Raw genomic sequence first — 22,241 nt, 5'->3', positions numbered from 1 at the left:
ACTTACGCATTATGATCATCCACGACTTGCTCGGTACTGCTTGTCTACGTTTCGTGAGGAAAAGAAAATTAACATATTTTTCAAATTATATATGAAACCTAAAAATTACATTTAAAAAACACGCTTACATAGAAATAGTACTACGTTTGTAAACTTTTTAAGTATTTTGTTTAATAGATTTTTAGAAGAGAAAAACATAAAATGAAAGGTAAGCACACTTAATTTATTGTCTTACAAACTGAAATGTCAAATGCATTAATTTGTGACATAAATTAAAATGTCAAATATATTAATTTGTCATTGTTGCATGCAAGTCATATTCTTAAAGAAAGAAACATTATTTCTGTTCTGTAAATTTCTAGTTAACTGACTTCAGTGATTGCACGTAGCTGCTTATTACCACCGATAAGTTATCGCAGCTTAAGATTCTTTTTCCGAGGTCAAGATACGTGCAATTAAAATTGCCTCGAGAAATATCTAATATGTAAATTTAATGTAAAATTTACGTATCTAATTTTACGTAACTAACTTTATGTAACTAATACTAACTTTAAGATTGCTTGCATGTTTTTAGACATAACTATAAATTCAAAACCAGTTATTCTACTTTATTGCAATTAAGTTTGAATTATATGGGCATGCAATATAAATTGTACAAATGTTAATGTATACTAAATTATTTTACTTCAGTAATATTTGAAACATTTCCTATATAGGAAAGAGAAATTTAAAGTACAACATAAATAATGTATGAATCTATTTAACATAAAAATATAGTAAACGGGGTAGAAAGTGTTCAGTTAGAGTTTCAAAATTTTTTTAATGCTATTGATTTGTATATCTATTTATTTTTCTTGAAATTGTATATTAAGTTTAAAAATGGGTATCTTTTTGCTTTATATTTTGTACTTTATCTTTTTATCGTTTCTTCTTAAGCATCGGTTTCATGCACCTGCCACCAGACGACGCCGCTATGATAGTTAGCAACGTTAATTTTCATTCGGTAGTTTTCCCTTTTACTTTTATGGTTCGGTAAGTCGGTCTCCGCAATAGTGTTTCACATGAACTCTTTTGGTATCGTCTAAGAACACAACAAAGTTCCAATTTTTATTTCACTTGTACCGATCGCAATAAATGCAGCCAAATTTCATGCGAAATGTATGTGTAAAACGATTTTTAGTAGAAGATTTATAAAGTACGAGTTAACGCGTTTCTTACAGCAAGAATAAAATTGGAAGAAGAGAAAAGATAAAGGATTCAATTATTTTAATATAAATAATATAGATTGAAAACGAAGAATCCCGATAACTCGATCGAATTAAATATTCATGGTACCATTGGCATTCACTATCCCGTAAAATCGAGCAATTTCGCGGATTACGATTATGCTGTGTGTATCGCCAGTCGGTTTAAACGATCGCGTCGTGGCGGGCGAACAATAGCGGCGGAATCGGGTGAGTTCGGTTGTTGTCGAGACTCTTCGACATTTCCTCGTGCCTGCGTCTGCCACAACGACGACATACGTCCATTCGCTGTGTATACGTGCGCGCGTGTTTGCTCGTGGTGGTCTCACGTTGCGTTCACCTACTCGTGCGTGATTTTTGTATTTCGCGTATTCTTCTGTGTGGTGCGGTGTGTCCGGTGAATCCGGTCACAGATTCGCAAGTTCTATCTTTCTCCTCCTTCTCCGCTCTTGCCCGTTGAAAGGGTGAGACCGACGCGATGTCCTCTCTGAAGGACGATAAAGTGCCGTGCGCCCGGCTCTGCCACATCGCCAAGTGGGACGACTTCCCGGGCTACGGCTTCAATCTGCACGCGCAGAAAGGCAAAAACGGCCAGTTTATCGGCAAGGTGGATGATGGTTCGCCGAGTCAGGCGGCCGGTTTGCGCCAGGGCGACCGGATAATTGAGGTGAACGAGATTGACATCGCGAACGAAACGCACAATCAGGTGGTCGAACGCATCAAGGCATTCGCCAACGAAACTAAACTGCTAGTAGTCGACCAGGAGGCCGATGATTACTTCAGGGAGAATAACATCGTCATCAAGGGCACCATGCCTAATATCAAGGTGATCAAGACGCCGGAGAAAAATCCCAACAGCGTGGAAGACCGTTCTGATGGCAGCTCCGTTGACGAGGTAAGGAAGCTTCCGGTTCTTCTTTCGTATTTTCATTCTGGATGTACCAGCTGACAATTTATTATGTATCACAATTTCTAACGACTTAAGTTGCACGTGGATTTTATTTCAGTCTAATATATGTGTAAAAAACGTTGAATAATGAATTTTTTTCTATTTTTATGATATATGTATGAAAATGGACTTGATACTTTTTGAATTAAGATCTTTTTTTTAATTCCGCATAACTATTGTAGATGAAAGATGATTAATTACGTATAATAAGTGCGTAAATATGTAATGTATATAGTAATTGACAAAATTTGAACCGTGCTATAATAATGAATAATTATTAAGCGAGTCATGCTAAATCGCGATTATTCTGAATAAGTATGAATATCCGTGCATATTTAAATTTACGATAAAACAAACAGAAATTTGTAACGACTTAAATGATAACCTAAGTTGCACGTGCATTTTTTTTCAATATGTATGTGTAAAAAACGTTGAATAATGCATTTTTTATTTTTCTGCATAAAACGTGCAGAAATATAATAAACTGCATTGCAAAAGAGAGAAATTGGATGGATAAAAACTAAATCCTCATTTAACAAAATTTATTAAAATTTAATTTAATTTAAAACAGATTTGAAAGTTCTTTCTATTTTTAAATTCTCTTATGAAAACGCACTTGTATTTATTTACTTTTTATTATATTTTTCTGGTAAAATGGTGTCGAATAGATTTGTTACAAGGATGTAGTTGATGCGTCTTACGACGAATGCACGATTAATTGCACGTTTTCTTCGATTTCGAAAGTCCGAGAGCTACGCGACGCCCGTATTGAAAGAATCCGTGGTATTCGCGTGGAATTTATCCGAGCTGTGGTACGAGTCCACCTGTTGGATTCGTATGAGTCCACTTGTTGTTGTCGCTGCTAGCCGTTCGTGTGTTTACGTCTGTCTGTTTATACTAGAAAGTGTCTAACACGCTCGGGATGCGTGCAACACCGCGATGTATCAATGCTGGATGTCCATGATCTATGGCCGATAATTTCAATGTTCGTATATAGTAAAATATTACATCATTATTAATGTAGCATATGCATATAATTCATAGTAGCACGCAGAATTCACTTTAGGAATGTTAATTAAATACGCGCGAGATCTACTTTAAATACATCGCTCTTAATTTCGACGTTTCTCTTTTTTTAAAGGTAGATATTTCGCAAATAGATACGCATTTAGCAAAATTTCAGAATATGATTTTATTTTACTGTTGTTTTAAAATATAATAGTTCATTTACATGTTGATTTTCGTTGGATAGTTATGCAGTTGTCCTGTTTTTTTATTTTTCACGCTGTAGTGTTTAATATTTAGCCTTTATATTCACATAAAATACAAGCAGGTGCGCGCAGTTGAATGCACATGCGTCATCGTGTCGTAATTAGTTATTTCTCCGCGGAACGGTCTTGCTGTTGCTGTGCTTTTTTAGCTATTGCGATGATCGATGTATCGCAGTAAAGTAACCGGAATAGAAATTGGATGTAGAGTGTGTGGCACAAAAGAGAGATATGCTCATGATTTCCTTTGCAAATTTGTAAATTTTAACATATTTGATAGATCATATTAAATCTAACATAACGCGCGAATAATATTGCTATACAAAATTCATACTTTATCTCATATTCGATATTATTAATTTAACTCAAATTTATAGAATAAACGTAGTAATTGTCAGCATTTTATGTTTATACCAAATTGCAAATTTCAATTACATAAGTGTACGATGTTTGCTTATGCGATGATATTTATGGCGGTCACGCAGGAATTAGGTTCTGTAATTAATTTTTGTGGTTGTAATCACCACTGTCGCGATTTAATAATATCACGGCAATCCCATTTTATAAATAATTTTTAAATTGTAATCAAGTCGCGATTTAATAATATCATATAATGGTAATAATGATTAGATATTACGACAATCGTGCGTATCGAACGTACATTTTTCTGCGGACTATCAGATAACGTTAATAGTGCAAGGCAGGAAGTGATTTAGAATCGATCATCAAAATCGTTTTTCAAGGAAACGTTACGCAAGCAACGACGCTCGGGATTATTTTCCCATTGTGAACATGCATCCTCTCTCGGCGATGACGCGTCTCTTGGAACTCGCGCGTCTGCTAACTAATAAAACGAGAAATCATTATTTTTCTCTTTCATCAAATGGCGTGCGATTATCTCGCACGCGGATTTCTCATCGCACGACGTATTACGTCTTTTCATTATTATCAATTAGACGGAAGGATGCTTGTTCGAGAGATAAAAAAATTGCGGTAAATTCATATCTTTGTGAACTTGGCACCCGACTTTAAAAAAAATTATTTTTTAATACAGAAAATGTTAGTATTTTGATTGTAGTTGTTTGTAGTAACAATAATTTCGTTTGTAGTTTAATCAATAAAAAAATATAGCTATTTGAAAGAATATATATATATAGTTGTTACCCAATTATGGGATAAAAAAAATTTGATAATATACATATATCTTGATTCAGAATCGTTTATAGTTGTTTGTAGTGATTTTGCTTTCGTTTGTAGTTGCACCGTTTCAAAAAATTAAAAAAGAGTTGAATTATTATGACGTATGTTGTAAACATTTAAATGATGATACAAACGAAATTATTGTTACTACAAACAACTACAATCAAAATACTAACATTTTCTGTCAAAATATTTTTTTTTAAACTTAGATGCCCAAGTTCACAGAGGTTAAATTCATACGAGTCGCTACAAATATTGAAAATTGTAGAAAATTGTAAGAATATTCTCTCTCTCTCTCTCTCTCTCTTATATATTTTTCTGAAATATAAAAATAATTTTTAATTCTGAATTGTATAATTATAATTAATTATTAATTATAATTTAGAGGACTTATTTTTTTCTGATATATGTATAAGAATATCTTATATAATTACTAAAATCAAATAATATTATTTAAAGTATTTCTCCATCTCGCGAGTATTAATTCTACTAAGGCCGATTTAACTAGGGACAAAGGGGTTAATTGACATAAATTACCATTCTGTACATAATCCGTCGCGGTATTCGCATCGAGTCATCATCGTACGCATTGTGTCTTTCTGTATATCGTTATCAGTGATGATATGTTCGTATTTATTGAAACACATTCGACTCGCTCTCGTGAAATCGAGTAAACGTCGTTACCTAACTAAGCTAATGATGCCACATTTTCGAGAACATCTGTATTTACTTTTCAAGAGCAAGAAGACAGCAGTTCGAAGAATTATTCTTTATGTATAAAACCTCATAAAATGTGAAAATGATATCCGTATTTTTTTTAAAACGCGATTTTCCCTTATCGATGATTTTTCTTTAGAAATAGTGAAACAATGTTATCGCTATTCGCACACTCATGAGATATCTTACATAGAATGAGGATAATAGATAATATTCTCTCTTGGAATTAGAAAGACGAAATTAGTGAAGGACGAACGTATCATGATATATCCTTTCTATTATCTAGGCCATTGAATTACATTTCTCGTTATAAGTCGTTGATATTATTGTTAGCATTATTCACAATAAGAGCGTGAATAAATTATCAACGTCTGTACTTTCAAATCATAATTAATAACTATATTAGTAGAGCAAAATTATATATAATATCCATTATGTTGTATTGCAAAAGATGAATCGATCGATAGACATAATAAGCATTGAACTGCTAGCCATGATACATCTGCAACTTATATCGATTTTATTGGCAGGTGACATCGAGTATACACGCGTTCTCGCGTGTCGCAAGTGTGCGTGTTTATTACGCGAGAGGAATGTGAATAACCCCTATCGCGTTCTAGAATATGAGACTGTCTCGATTGACAGAACACGTGTATCGTCCATCATTCTAGTGCATTCAGAACCTTTTTGTATCTTACAAATCTTTTATTAATATTATATTTTGTATAATTAATAATTATTATTAATATTAAATGACATTTACGACATTGAATTATTCTATTAAAAAAATTTTAATTTATTTATATTTTTTTATTATATATATATAATTACTTACATTATTTTATTTATAAAAATGATTGGATTTGTTATATTTGAACAATAATAATGGTTAAATATTATTTATGATAACTATTATAGACATATCATAATTTTATGTTTATATATTATACACTTTGCAATAACAGTTGTTCACATTACCTTGGAACGTGGTTAAAACGTTATCACAAACTGGCGCGATGTGTTGTTTCTCGAAGTCGTCGCAAGAGTATTCGAATGTAACTGTGCTGCAGGGATGAATGAAATGTGATTGAATCATGCTGAATAAGCGGAAGCTTTACTGGTTCGCACGTGCCAACAGACTTTGTGCGTGAGATTGTTGTTTGATATTTCCTGCTTCCTATCAGACATGATAATCGACCAGTGACTTCTTTAAAAAGACAGTGTTATTTTTACGACTATTGAGTAAATTATTGTCATACTTGAAGAATACTTGAATTATTGAACACAGGATTTTTACTCTTTTTGAAGAAAACTAATGAAGATTTATTATTTATTATTTTTAAGAAATTTATTTTATTATTTTGCATAAAATAGATAAATAGGATAATAGAAAGTATTTATATCCATGAAATTTCTATTCTTAAGTAAAGATATAAAAGTTAAATATTGAGATACATTATATTGACAATGATAAATAAATATTTTTTATTTTGCATATGATGTGTTTGAATTGATTACAGAATATTGCTAAAATTCGATTATTGCCACCAAAAGTTTTAAAAAGATTAGAATCAGCAGTCTCAATAAAAGTGCTATTTTAAATTCGCGATATCTGATTCGATGATTCGGCTTACGACAGAGGCGAAAGTGACGACGTGTTCGTTATTAATATCCCGCTTATATATACGCATCGTTGTCCAAACGATAATTCATTTATAAAGAGGCAGACGCTCGCGAGTCGCAGTTTATTCATTTCGTTTAACCCTTGAACATCGGTCAGGGGTTTCGTCTCGTCTCGGTAGGAATTGTAGAGATCACAGTGAAAAGAGTGATACATAAAGTGGTACATAAAGTATTGAGATAATCTTTCACAATATTGGCAAATTTTTAAGGATATGACATCAAACTCGGAAATTCAGTGTTCCTTTGATCTAAAGGTATCTGTATTCATCTTAAAAAGATCATTCACGTTATAAAGAATATTCAATTCGTAAATACTTTTGACTGTAAACTGTTTAAACTATTTACACAAATTAAATTGTGAATAGATAAATATTACGGAAAAAAAAATATGAGAAGTATTATTCGATTAAGTTTGAATGCTATTCAAATTATTTGGTTTAGCAGTGAAAAAATAAAAGAATTTCAATATAGTACAGTTAAAAAATATTTATTGAATCTAAAACGTAACTGTCTTTAACTGTTAAAATAGCTTGATGATTGTTATCTTATCGCTGGAAGTGACACATAAATTTGCTAGGTATTTAAAATTGCTAGCTTTTTAAATAATGTTAAAATCTAGAAACGATGTTATCCTAGCAGTGTAAATGTGAAATAGGTGATAATAACAAAACATTTTTTCTTAATTAAGCGATGCAATTACGGAGTGATTTATAATAATTCTTTTGTATTTATGTGAAAATTCCAACGATATAAAATATGTAAAACTTTCTTTCTCTGTTAGAGACGTCTTGGGGCGTCTCTCGTTCTCGATGATATTGTTATCGCAATCTCCACGATTATTATAATCTTGTTCTGACAATGCTTACATGATGCTTTCTCTCGTATTCCCTGGTAACTCGACTCCAACTAGTTCTGAAAATTCAACGATTTGAACGTTAAAATTCGTTTAACAATCGATTTGAACGCTCGTTTAACAATCGATTTGTGCTTAATCTTATCCGATACTATCGTAAATCTGACATACTCGTTTTGTAATTCTTGCATATCGCTTATGAGTTTTTCAGGGTCGCAATAGTAGATAAATGTCGTTCAATTTATAAGTATTTATAATTTATCATCGCTGATGAATTACGGCACATAAATTTTTAATATCACAACTTTAGAATTAAAAATGTATTTTAGTAGTTAGCTAATTTTTTGAGTAATTAGGAAGATGATTATTTCCCGGAATTATGAATATAAAAGTAATATATCTTCGAACGGGAAGATAACTTCAATAACTCTTAATTTCATGCGAAAATGGCATGATACGCGATACAATAACAAGGCAGAATTCTACTCAAGGAGGAAAAAGATCGCTCGAATGGAACGAATGTGCGGTTCGTTATACGTGTGTTATCATGTCAACGTGGTGAGGAATGACTCATTCTAGCTCCCGGAAAGATCATGTATGAAAAGTTATGTTGCACGGTCGTTTTCGCGGTTTTTCGTGGAATAAAGATAAATTAACATCCTGCAACACAAATAATCAATATTATTTTTATGTTTGCATATGACAAAAATGTAATATTCAATAATTGTTGTTATAAGAGAAAGAGAAATATATATCTATGAAATAATGTCATTGTGATAAATTCGTGAAATTAGAGAAAATTTTATGATACATTTTCTTTCTTTTTTTATACTCTCGATTTCTGTTCATTTCTTTCTTTTTGATGTATGTGCAGAATTTTTAGTAAACTCGAAAACTCTTAGTACTATCTCGTATTAGCGTTCTAGGAATTACACGCATTTAGAAACATATGTCTGTTGTTTACTTAGGCAGTTATCGGTATGAGTGCACCTGCGTTACCGTATGCAACAATAACGTGGCTCTCGCGCTCTCGGATGCGAGCTATTATACCGTTAATCGCAGGAAGTCTCCTTTTTGGAGGACACCAATGCGTTTTATGGCGTTAATTAATTTTCGCGAGATTCGTAATCTGAGAGTTTTCTGTGATATACATATATCGAGTCTCTCTCTGCTCTTGCTCTTTCTTGTGACCAGAAAAACCGTTGATTCCCTCCGACGAATTTCCACTTCCGGTGATTTTCACGAGATTACGTAAACTCCGCGTTTATGTCGATCCGTGTCGTGATTGCATGCATCACGATCCCATTACGTAGATTTGATTTACTTAAAAGAATGTTTTTTTTTTAATAATGGAGAATATTACTTTTAAAATAATAAATATAATCGCGGATTTTAATATTTTATATACAAGTTAACACAATAATCTGCGGCCATTTCAAAAAATTTTTATCTTATGAAAATATCGTAATCTTCTGGAGGTTGAATTTATACGCTTGAACAAGAAAGTAATAGCAGATTTTGAAATAATTTCTCCTAGTAAAGACATGATTGCGAGGTAATTATTCTCTATTCAAATAAAGTTATGAATATGTAGAGAACGCAATGAGTGCTTCATTCTTTTATAAAATTAACATGTCAGTTATGATAATGTAGTGTGTGGGAGGTAGACGATCGAGAGATTCTCTCTTTATTGTGGGCGATATGATAATAATTTATGTGTGTGACCGAAATTCTTTTAAAATACATTTCATAGTTGTACGAATTGAAATACTTCCATAGATGACCGATTTAGGTAAAATTAATAAATTATTTAATAAAAGATTTATGTATTTTTTTTAAGTAAATTAAATTGGTGAAAATCAATTCAGTAATAATTGTGATTTTTTAATCATTTATTTTATTAACTATTCTAAACTTATAATTTTATTATAACGACGATTAATAAAAAACGATTAATTTTCTATAAAAATTTTAATAAAATAATATTTTTATTTAGTTTGTAAAAGAATTTGTATTAAATACTTCTTTTAAAATATTATTTATGACTTCTTAAATGCAATTTTATTAGGAAGTTTCTGCAAATAACGCGCAGATCGATTGTGTAATAGAAGATTCGAGGAAATCCTCAATCGCGGATTACAATATTGTACTCCCGATACAATTAATAGGTACTCATCCTCTTACGTTTCCCATCCCGTACAAAATAGGACGTTTCCTGTCTCCTTTGCATAACGTGACTAACACATTTGCAAATGAATATACCAATATAAATACATCTAATTTCTTAATGTGACTTATATAACATTTTTTTATTTACTCATTTAATTAATATTTGACAAATACTTTAAATGTATGCAACGTTTACTTCTTCTTAATAACTCTTTTTTGATCGAAATAAATTTGTTCAATTTTGTAACTAACTTATCATATATACTAGATTAAGAAAGTTTTATGCAACGTCATAAAGCAACGAGAAAGATATCTTGAATTCCGTTACTCGATCTTATTCGATTTCCGTGTCTCGTTCTAGAACGATTTTAGAGGAAAGCGTGCCAAAAACTTGCATACGTCTCACCTGAATACGTATACAGATAACGGGGATTCCCCTCCAAGAAAAAACCGAGTTGACGAACATTGCACCATGTTCTCTCGCATAGGTATAATTAAATACCTGCCTGCGTGACCTGCCGATAAGCGTGTGTTTATTTCAAAGCTCGATACGTATGCGTTGCTAGAATGTTCTCTTCTTCATCGACGATTTCATTCTTGCATCAACATATTACATGTCGATTCTCTAAAGAGCATGAGTGAATTTACGCAGCACATTAGCGTAGGCAGGTGTACGCAAACTATCTATAGAAAATTTCTCGTATCTATAAAAGAAAGATTTTTTTTATTTGTAAAATTATATCTAATGTGTCGAAACACAGCTATATTGCATCGAATCTTACGTAGTTTCTTCAACAAAGCTATTAAATTTGATTGTGTGGTTGTAAACTTGGAGCAAATAAAAATCGAGTATTTTGACAAGAGGTAGGCTGCCTTTTATAAATTTTTATTAGATTCAGATTTATGATATTTTTGGAAAACTTACGATAAATTTAATATAAAGAAATATTATTACTATCGGAAAGTATTGCGTTCTAAATGCGGTCAAAATTCCAATTCCGGTAAAATTACTGATACGTTTTCGCTCGATCGCATTTGCAAAAAGATCTCGGTCGTGAAAAGCGTTCATGGTCGTCATCGTCTCATGGCACAGATTCCTACAGTTTTATAGGGCTGTTGCATCAGTAACAGTGGAATAAAAACATGCAATGCGCGCGAAAGTCTCACATGAAACTACAAAGATATTAGTAACACAAAGCTTAGATACAAAAAATATCATTATATCATTATAAAGACTAAAATAAGGAGAAAAGAACCATTGCAACTCGGCCTTGTTCTTGTTAACTTTAATACTTTTTTTTTGGAACAACGCGTTAAGCTTCAATGATACCATGACTTTTATATCGGATGAAAAGGTTGGAAATTTATTTGCGATCTAAATTTTGTAAGATAAACATTTACTTTATAATTAAAATTATATTTTAAAACTTAGAAGTTTTTAATTTTAGTGTTGCTATAAAGTTAAATTTAGTGCATTATAAATATTTTTCTATCGAGTTTTTTTATTTATGATAATGTACGAATATAGTTTAATAGAAATACTTGTTGTGCAGCAACAATTTTATTTTAATAATTTTTATATCGAAATTTTGCGATTCATATTATATATATTTTCTTTCATGTCTAATTTTTACTCCGATTACTTTAATTATATCATAGTGAATTGAGACAGCCACCGCGGAGAGAGAGAGAAAGCAAAATGTTCCATGTCTACCGCGTAGTTTTCCAAACGAGATAAATAACAACATGGCCACGATAATTCGGACTACAGAAAGCCAGTCGTTCGTGAAATTCAATATGTAGGACTGTAGAGATAGCCGACTAACATTATTTCGAAGGGATTTAAACGGTTCGCGCGGCACAGGAACCGGTTCTCTTCACCGTCGTGCATGACGAGTAATGGAATTCCTTTAAGTACCGTTCAGAATTGCATCAGGATCCAAGGTCATTATAAATATCTCTTCGCGGGCAGCGATTTTTATCCTCGCGAATTCGCGTACGCGCTAGGTGCGAGAAATAACGACATGATATTGTGCGATATCGGCCAAAAAGCGCGATACCATCGCGCAAAACACTCATGCGGAAACTCGGCATTTTGTTAGTAGGCGCTTGTGAAGCCAACCATATTATACGATGTACATTTTTTGCGATCTATGCGTCATACAAGGTTGCGCGCCAACACGAGGAGATGTCAAAAAACCGCATTGTCATTCGACTCTGAAGAAATATCTCGTTTCGTTCCGTTTCTGCTTTCGTGGACTTGGACACTAAATCAAAGTGATCTTTATTGGATATTATTTTAGCGAATTATAGTTAAAAGTTATAATCGTGATGTGAAAAAATGATTGTGTTGAAAGAGAGTTATGATAGCAATACAATTATAAAAATACTTCTGTGTTTATCAGATAGTCAAATGTTAGCAAATATTGGCAGATTGACAGGAAATTTGATCAAATTTTGCTCACTGGATACTTGTATTTAATTTCACTGGCACTAACATCTAAATAATATTTTATAATTTTATTTTTGATCCATATAAGAGATTTATTTTTTATATAATTTGAGAATTTTATAAAATAATATACACGTTTCTTCTATTTTAGAGCACACAAAAATCTATAAGCTCCAACAATACGGCGAATAGCGACAGCACTATCGTAGCACAAACGACGACCAACAACAGCAACGAATCCAATATGCGGGAAAACGGCAACGGTGGCGTGAACCACGTGCACGGCACAGGTAATGGTAGCGTGGCGAGCGGCGGTAGCGCAAACAGCGAGTCGCAATCCCAGGGTCTGAATCTGAAGATGAGCGCGAAGGAGCTGAGGGCCCAGCTGGCGGCGCGCAAAAAATACGACCCGAAGAAGGAGTCGATCGGCTTCAAGGACAAATTCGACATCGTGCAGAAACTGTAGACGCATCCCCACATCTTTCCTCAAGTTAGTATCCTTATTCCTTTATTATTCCTTCCTTTTCTCGCGTTATCGTCGTTTTTTTCGATACAACGACGACGACGCGTCCCTTCCTGCGATAGAACACACATCGTTGCAACCGATCAAATTATTGTTGTTGTAATAAATACACCGATGCGCCGTTATTTAGACTATCGCAGACGCCGAGTGTCGATGTCGATATTATAACATTTAATACGCTCATTCGCAGCGATGAGGAATGCTGCGACGAGTATTAGGATAGGATAAGGAGATAATATTGTTTGCGCAAGTACATTGTTGATTTTCGGTTTACACGAAAGCAAACTTACATGTGCAATCTTTGTCGTGTTCGCGCCAGAACTTACGGCAGATTGCGAGTCACCGGTTTATCAATGTTTAACGTAGAGCTATAACGAAGACGATTGTTTCTTGACGAAAGTTGCGCGAAAGTTATTCAAAATTATTATTTTTTTATAGTTATTATAGTTATACATACTTGAATATCTATTATGTTTATTTTTTTTTGTTTTTGAAACAATAATTTAGTTTTTTAAAGATGTTCCTGTTGTAAATAATTGCAACACTTTCCGATGTGTAATTAGTAATGTAAATCTTATTTCTTTCCACTTGATTACTCACGAATGTCGTCATATTCACTTCTAAGCACCATCCGTTAAATTCGGGAGATCCGTTTGCCGCTTCTTCCCATGACTTTCTCCGGCAAGAATTTATCGCCGTCGACTGATGTAATACTTCTCTCGAACGTTGCGATCATATGAATTCTTCGTCGGCGGAAGATAATTACAAATCCTCAAATCAAGAATATAAAAACAACTTATAATACACATATCCGTCAAGCATTTTGACAAATTGGAAATTTATTGACATCTAAATTTTATTGCTCTAGCTAAAAGTATGTTTAAAAAAATGTAGTGAGTCAATGTAGTCAGTGTTTATAAATTTAAAGGCGTGTTATCTTTATATCGAATTAAATAAATATTCGAGTATTTGAGAATTTTTAAAAAATAAAAACGAAAATAAGTTTGATCGATTAAGTAAATCAAAATAAGAAAGTAAAAGTGGTCGACGTACCAAGCGCAATAAGTAATAATGTAAGTACACGGAGAAAATTTTATATCAAAAATTACTATGTACGACATTAACCGCGGACCATGAGCCGCGGACCGAAAATTTTTACTGTTTTACATATGAAAAATATAGTAAAAATATAGTAAAATTTTTATAATTTTTTCATAGTCCGCGGCTACTACCGTACATAGTAATTTCTGATATAAACTTTTCTCGGTGTATTAATAAAAAGAAGACTTTAAATTATTTAGAAAATTTATGGCTTTTAATTCGTGAATGATAAATTCGTTTGTCTTCTCGCGATTTTTTAAAGCTAACGGAGATTAACACAGTCGCCAAAACGTTATAATGTCGACACGCGGAGAATTTGATGTGAAATCTCTCGATAATCTTGCGTGAAGTGTGGAAAATGTCGCGTGAGTCGGCGACTTGGTCGCCCGACCGTTGCAAAATGCGCAACGTCAATTTCGATTGCATTCGGAATCCGTAGATTCTTGTGCACGCGGTCGTGCAAGGCTTAAGGACTTGCAAGGACGGACGTTTCTCGCGTGCGCGCGATGCAACGGGCCTATGAAGTCAGTCAGTCGCCTGTTGTGTGTGGTCCAAGGACGGGCGCGCTACGATGTGGGAGAAAGTTACAGTCAGCCGTCGGGGACGAGTCTCTCGGTTAATCTCCGTTATCGAATTCAGGACGCGAAGTGGTTTTTACGTTGCGCCTTGCAACATCGGGCGGATTGACGCAGAAACTGAACATCCGCGAATTTGTGCAAATTACGAAAACAATGCTTGCTCAAGCTCGTTTCGATACTTGAGTTAAGCAGTTAATTGAAGCGCTGGGATTTCTGCAGATTTTACATTCTCAACAACAATTATTCGAAAATTAATAATTAAATTTGTAATTATAATAAATTGCAATAGTTAATATTTGATATAAGAGTCATTGTTTAAATTACCGTAATAATAATATTGCGATAATTTAATCGATAAGTAGTATCGATAAATACCTGTGATTCGAAATCAAACTATTATCTTTTATTATCTAGCTGAGAAAACAAAATCACGTCTCGAATGGAAGTGTTCGATGTTAAATATTTGAAACACTATAAGCTAAATTTGGCAAATATGTTTTAAAAAGTAAAAAAAGTTGAGAAAACTGTACAAATAATTTGTACATACTTGCTCGATCTCACGGATTAAATTATCGCAATATTATTATTACGGTAATTTAAACAATGACTCTTATATCAAATATTAACTATTGCAATTTATTATAATTACAAATTTAATTATTAATTTTCGAATAATTGTTGTTGAGAATGTAAAATCTGCAGAAATCCCAGCGCTTCAATTAACTGCTTAACTCAAGTATCGAAACGAGCTTGAGCAAATATTGTTTTCGTAATTTGCACAAATCGATAATCAATCGCATTTATGTAATATTAGTGAGTGGCTAATCAATCCGGTTAAACTTCTCCTTGTAGTTATGGTTCAATTATTAACTTAATGATTCAATTATTTTAAATGATAGAACGTGAATACTAAAAGACCATTCTGATAAGCGCAATATTTTTTAATGCTTTACGCTTTATAGCTGTGAAAAAAAAACAATTTTCTTCTAAATTATTGATAATTTTACATTACACATTTCAAAAATCTTTCTGAAAAAATATATCAAAATTTATTTGTGAGAAAAAAATTCATTAATGAGATATTAATGCAATATATAAAGAAGAGATAAGTTTTCGAAAAAAATTGTGCACTTAATCCGTAGTTAAGCAGTTCTCTTTTTTCTTTGTACATTATTCCTTGTCTCTACATTTTTTTATTATGGCTTCTGGTTAACGACCGCCACGGTCGTTGATTACCGCGTGTCCCGTGGGAGAACGCATGCTGACATTCTTCGAATAACTTTTGCATCATTAAACGCATTTTTTATGCACGGACACGTAGTGTGTTATAAGGAAAATTGTAATAGACGCACCAAAAATTGAAAAAATTAATCACGAACAATATCAAGAAAATGGAAAACGTGATGCGGTTAAATAGCAAGATAGCTCAATTTACTTTAGGATCACGCAAGACGTCCGCAAAAATTTTGTTTGTCACGGACGCCTATTTCTATAACACTACATAAATATTCAAAATACACCGTCCATTGATAACAGAAACACATTTACAAATAGAAGAAGGAATCTTGACTATTATTCACGAGGTGTTTATTTTAAGCGGAATAAAATTAATTAAGCGCAGCGGTTTCTCCAGGCGTACAAGTGAATATTATCGGAGAGCGACGATAACGGAGGCTCGACAAACAACAGGTACTCGCGGCTGAAATTTATAACTTGTGTTCGTTGCGCGCGTTCGATAAACCGGCCGGTCGAATGCAAAACGCGTTGCGTAATCGACAAATAGGAATGTCGCGTTACAATGGCAACAGGAGGGAAGAAGCCGCCTTTCAGGATTCCTTCTTTGCCTTCCACGGCGTTTCTCGTCGAGAGAGTCGCGGAAAAGTTGGGTATATACCCGCGACGCGTTGCTAAATATTACGACGACACGTTGCGCAACCTTCAATTATCACCGTCGTCGTCATCGTCGGTATTATGCGTTTACCTGCCGAGAGTCGCGTTCACGAGATATTACGCCTTCTTTCATAAATGCGTATGCAACCAAGCGAGCAGAGATTCGTTATCTATCGGATTAACTATTACATATATTATCGAGGTCTTTCATATAACAGGCGTTTATCAAGAAGGAAGGAACAGAATTGTGTTGGCGTCTGTTTTAAATTACCATTCTTGATATATAATGTTCTTATAATTGTTGACACTTTATGAGTGTCATTAGAGAGAATTTATTACATCACAATCAGAGATTGGTGAATAATTATACTCGTACTATGTTTAAAATTTTTTATTTTTAATGTAATTTTAATTTTTCGTAATTATTTTTATAAGTTTCCTTTCTCTTCTTGATAATACGATTAAAAGGGATGTCTCATTGCATGCGATTAGAAATTTGTTAAGAAAAAGAATACATATTTAATGTTCTCAAAAAAATTTTAATTATGTTTTATTTAATATTGTGAAGGATTAAATTTCTACGAATATAAAGAACAAAACTACAATTTTATATTCTATATAAAATATTTAAAAAAATATTTTAGTAATATTTATTACATCTAAATATTTTAATTATTCATAATTTAGTTTACTTCTTTCCAAAGCATTAATCGACCCATTTGAAGTTGAATCAGTGTTACTGCTTTGTAAATTCATGGCATCGTTAATGTCATCCATCATTCAGTGAGCACAATCCTTCCTGTTAAAGTGGCAATTTGCTCTCGTGTCATCATGTAGCTACCGTTATGCCAGTACGAAAGCTTCGTACGGATCTTTTTGCTACATGAATGATTCGATTCGGAAATGTAGTTCTCCGAAATGCCGCTATAATTTATCGCGAAAATAGTAATCGTAAGAGCGGCTATTAATGTTAAAAAATCAGCAAACGCGTACGCGTACCTGTTATTGTGTGCTAATTACATTTGGTACGCGCAGACCGTTATGTCATTGAACGACTTACTCGAGTGAAAGTATAATAACGAGGTGCTGATCGCGCCAAGTTGCTGTAGCGCGCAAAGTGGAGAGTTGGCGGATACATTGCATTTATACGCACACATTTTTGCATCGAAAATTCTGCGGAACAGCGGCGTAAAATGAGCAGCAAAGAACTTGCCGCCAAAATATTACTGTTAAGGTACCTTTTCATGCATCGCTCATCGCTCGTTTTCAGCGATAAAAAAGTCACGTGATTGCGTGACACTCGCTAGCTATTGAATATGAAAATAACTTTCAGCGATTTAGTAGGACGCGATTTAGTAGGACGACAAATTCCATTACATATACAACAGTATATACAGTTTATATAAAATAAAATGTTACAAAGAAAAAAGTATAATTGGATGATGGAGTGTACAAAAATTAATAATGAAATTAATATGAAGGAAAAGAAAAGAAGATTATTAGTATTGGCGGCAGTTCTTTATTTGCAAGAAAAACAGAAAAAACATTACAAAAGGAAATGTTTTTGAGTAAATCCATTATTTCAAATAAGAGATAAATATGGATTCCATAATACAATTTTACTTTCAATTTTACAACAAATAACAAATTTCGAAATTACTTCCGTGTGAATGCAATTCAACTTGAAGAATTATTATGTATTGGGTTGGCAAATAAGTTCGTTCGGTTTTTTATAACAGAATATAACACATTTATTTTTATACATAGAGTAAATTAGTCAATTATGTATTCGCCTCTTTTATCAATGACTTCTTGCCACCTAAAAAGCTAAAAAGCAACATAAAATATTAATATTAATATAAAATATTAATATAAAATATTAATTTTATGTTGCTTTTGGATTATATGTTGCTTTTTTGGAAGCAGATTAATATTAGAAGTATAATATAGAGAACCATTATGGAATCTTAAATTACCTCTTGTTCAAAGAAACAGCAAAGTTACAAAAGCTTTATGGGAAGAAGTTTCTAAAGCTTTGAATGGTAATGTATATAAATGTCTACTATTTACAAAAACTACTATTAACAAAAAAGATGTTAAAACAGAATTTTTTTTAGGCAAATTAAGCGCAACTGAATGCAAAAGTAAATTTAAGAATCTTCACGAGACTTATAGAAGACTTATACATAAATGCCGAATTGAGTTACAATGTAGCACCGGTATAATCTAATGTCACAAAATAGCGCTATGTCAAAAATCGATCAGATCTCCATCTATCAGCAATTTGTAAAAAGACTTTTTCCCTAATCCAATATTTACCGTTTTATTACGCATAAAATTACATTATGAAATATTATTATTATACATGTTTAATATTTATTACAAAATTGTATTTATTATTTGATTATTCATTTCATAGATTTAAAAAATGTCGCAAAATGTCGCTCAATGCTTGTCGCTTGTAGTTGAAAAAATCGAACGACAACATCACATCGCTAGCGATTACATGACGTCACTATCGCTGAAAACGAGCGACGCATAAAATGGTACCTTTAGAGATACGATAAGAAACGTTGGTACAATAGGAAGTAACTGGAATGATCGAACTCAGAAGAGAAACGATTGTGTAGCCGGATCAAATTTTACGTCAGTGCATAGCGATGCGTCTTGCTTCGAACGTAAGAAATCGAGTACAACGAATTAAGCAAAACGGAGAACTGTCTTGCTCATTGAAGACTGCACACGATGATTTATCTAATTTTATTTTTTCGAAAAGCAATTTATGAGATGAAAATTGCTGCTGACGTCTCGGATTAAATTCTCACTAAAAAGAAGCCAAGAAATTAAAAAAAATTCTACAGTTTTTTATCCATTTAAAATTACGAATCATCTGATAAATGAATCTACGATTATTGCAACGTATGAAATCGATTTATGATGCCATTATTATTCGACATTTAATTTCCATCCAGCGCAAGTGTGCAACACATTGAAATCCCGCGGCGTGTTTTCCTCCTGCTCTAAATAAACTAAAAGCAATGCAGTTTAATGCCCCACAGCGTTGCAATGTGAATGCGTTTCGGGTGTAAAATGCGGCAGTGAAAGGAAATGGTCCAAACGAAATCGCCGTTTTATCCTAACGATATCTTGCAAGGCTTTCACGTACTTAGAAGTAGGCGTCGTGCACTGATCCATTTCATAATACGAATATCGATACATTTGCTCATTTTGCGAACGGTGTAAATCCAATTTTTGTAGAAAATTAACAAAACGGAATGTTTTAAAAATTGTTTGAAAAATTATTTAGAAAGAGATTTAATTGCAAATTAAAAAAAAATTATTCTTTTTTAAATACATTTCTCTATTGGAATTAAACCATTCGCAAAATCGGTGACTCGGCGTGATTGAAATCAACGGAATGTGAGTAATCGTTAGCGCAATATATAAAAGACAAGGATTTCGATATTGTGATGCTGTCGCACGTTCGTTCGCAATACGTGCGAACGTACGAGTCCTTTTCTTTAATGTTCTTGTTTTTTTCATAGGACCTTGAAGAGCTCTAATAGTTATATCTGCTTCTGTAAATATTAGATTATATCGTGCATCAGGATAGGTGCAACAATTAGACAACAGGTAGGGATGGCTAACGATAATGATTAGTGCAAATAGATGAACTTTTCGTTATGAGGTCGACTAATTGCCATTAGTGACACGAAATGAGAATGCGCTTTTTTCGATGAAAGCGTATAGGATTTTAATATTAATGTAATCTTTAAAACTAAATATTTATTTCAATGATTATCGATATCATCAGATAAATAAAACGCTGTTAAATTCTGAAGATATACAGATGATATTCGTGTTGTTGTTGATCGCATCTTCGATGTGAATCGTATCGAATACCATATCTTATCCATATCGATCATCCAGTACACAAAAATAACGATGATATTTTCAGCGAACGCTTAATAGAATTTGTAGAATTCTTTCAGTATAATTTTAACTGTGAGATTCTTACCAATATCTAATAGTTGCACCAAATCTTTGGAATGTATATAATTACGTGCACGTATATACATACGCACATATTAAGTAGAAGACAAGAACACATGTTACAATTTTTGCACACTACATTCAACATTATTATGTAAGCGTTAATTTTATGTTTAACGATAAGATTTAGTTGTATGCCATTCAGGAAATTACACGTATTTGCGTACATGTATAAACAAAGTGTACGGGTGTTTTCTCTGTGTAAGTTATTGTCACGTTTTTGTCCAATTTTTCCATCTTTTAATCCTTGAAATTTCCCCCGTAATTTATAAGTTATTACAAGTATTTTTATCTCTCAATGGATTTTTTCAAAGTACTCGTATTTGCAAAAAAATTGTGTATAATTGGTATATTATTTTTTATATGCTTTTTTGATGTTGGAAAAATATTTGATGAAATGTTTGGAATATTTTTATTATTGATTTTATGATGTTTTATGTATTCGATTTAGAGAAAAGTCTAATTATAAGCGTTTTTTATAAAACTTCTGTTTAATACTGATATTTGTATCTTGATTTGATTCACAATTTGTGGATGTAACATCGACATATGTCAAACGACAGTTTAAAAATAGATTGTGTATATGTAATTTCAATTTTCTCTCAAATGGATGCAGATATCAGTAATGGACTGAGATCGGTAAACGTTCCACGTTGCACGATATATGTCGGGATGGTTGTTCTCAGACTTTTCTCTGGTGGATCACAGATTATGCTTGTCTGACAAGTAGCGCCACGATCTAGAAATCGCTGCCACTGTTTTACCGATCGAACATATTGATCAACTACGAATGATCACACGACTTTAGCATCACGTAGAAAACCTGTCGCATACTATTTAAATTAATAGAAAATTTTATTAAGAATTTTTGTACTAATATTCTCATCATTTACTGGTATAAATAGTACTTTTATTTTATCAATAGAAAAATTAATTAGTGAGATATTTTGCAATCAATTTTCTGTAATGTTTGACACAGAAATTAAGAGTTCCCTGTTTATTAAGATTATATATATATAAAATATTTATTATACAGTAATATCAAACTTTTCTACAAAAAAAAAATATAAATTATGACACAAAAATGAAAGATGATGCTGAGAAAATCTGCAATTGATTTTTATAATCAAGAAGATTACGAATAGAAATTGACAGTGCAAAATACAGTGAAACGCTCTAACGTCTAAAATTAAATATTTTTGCAGTTTGCAAAATCCATTTCACGATAATAAAATAAAAGATTTGGAGTCACGTGCGTGTACTATAAAAAATATCAATAGTCTGGAAGGAAAATCAACGTCATTACGTAATTCGAAAACAGAAGGCAAGAAATATTGCATGGCGCAAATTTAGGACACGCTCATTCTTCTGCCGATACTTCACAAAACTGGTCTGGATATCAGATATCAATATGCTACATATTTACCGATTCGCTATCAAATATTACGAATATCAATATCAATTGAAGAAAAGATTTATCGCGAAAAGTAAATAACACAAATAAGTAATTTAAAAAAAACAATGCAAGGATTTATCAAATATAAATTTTCTCTTAAATAAG

General features: G+C 32.6%; 1 protein-coding gene across 1 annotated transcript; it reads left to right on the top strand.

Moving 5' to 3' along the window:
- Positions 1 to 1,503: 1,503 nt before the first annotated feature.
- On the top strand, positions 1,504 to 20,860 carry LOC105671320 (Na(+)/H(+) exchange regulatory cofactor NHE-RF1). The gene is made up of 2 exons (XM_012365393.2): positions 1,504 to 2,139; positions 12,687 to 20,860. The coding sequence occupies exons 1-2, from the start codon at positions 1,723 to 1,725 to the stop codon at positions 12,999 to 13,001; spliced, it is 732 nt and encodes a 243-aa protein (XP_012220816.1). The 5' UTR covers positions 1,504 to 1,722; the 3' UTR covers positions 13,002 to 20,860.
- Positions 20,861 to 22,241: the final 1,381 nt, after the last annotated feature.

This window comes from Linepithema humile, chromosome 1 (assembly GCF_040581485.1).
Source record: "Linepithema humile isolate Giens D197 chromosome 1, Lhum_UNIL_v1.0, whole genome shotgun sequence".
NCBI classification, from domain to species: Eukaryota; Metazoa; Arthropoda; class Insecta; order Hymenoptera; family Formicidae; genus Linepithema; species Linepithema humile.
This window is presented reverse-complemented; position numbering and strand designations above follow the sequence as displayed.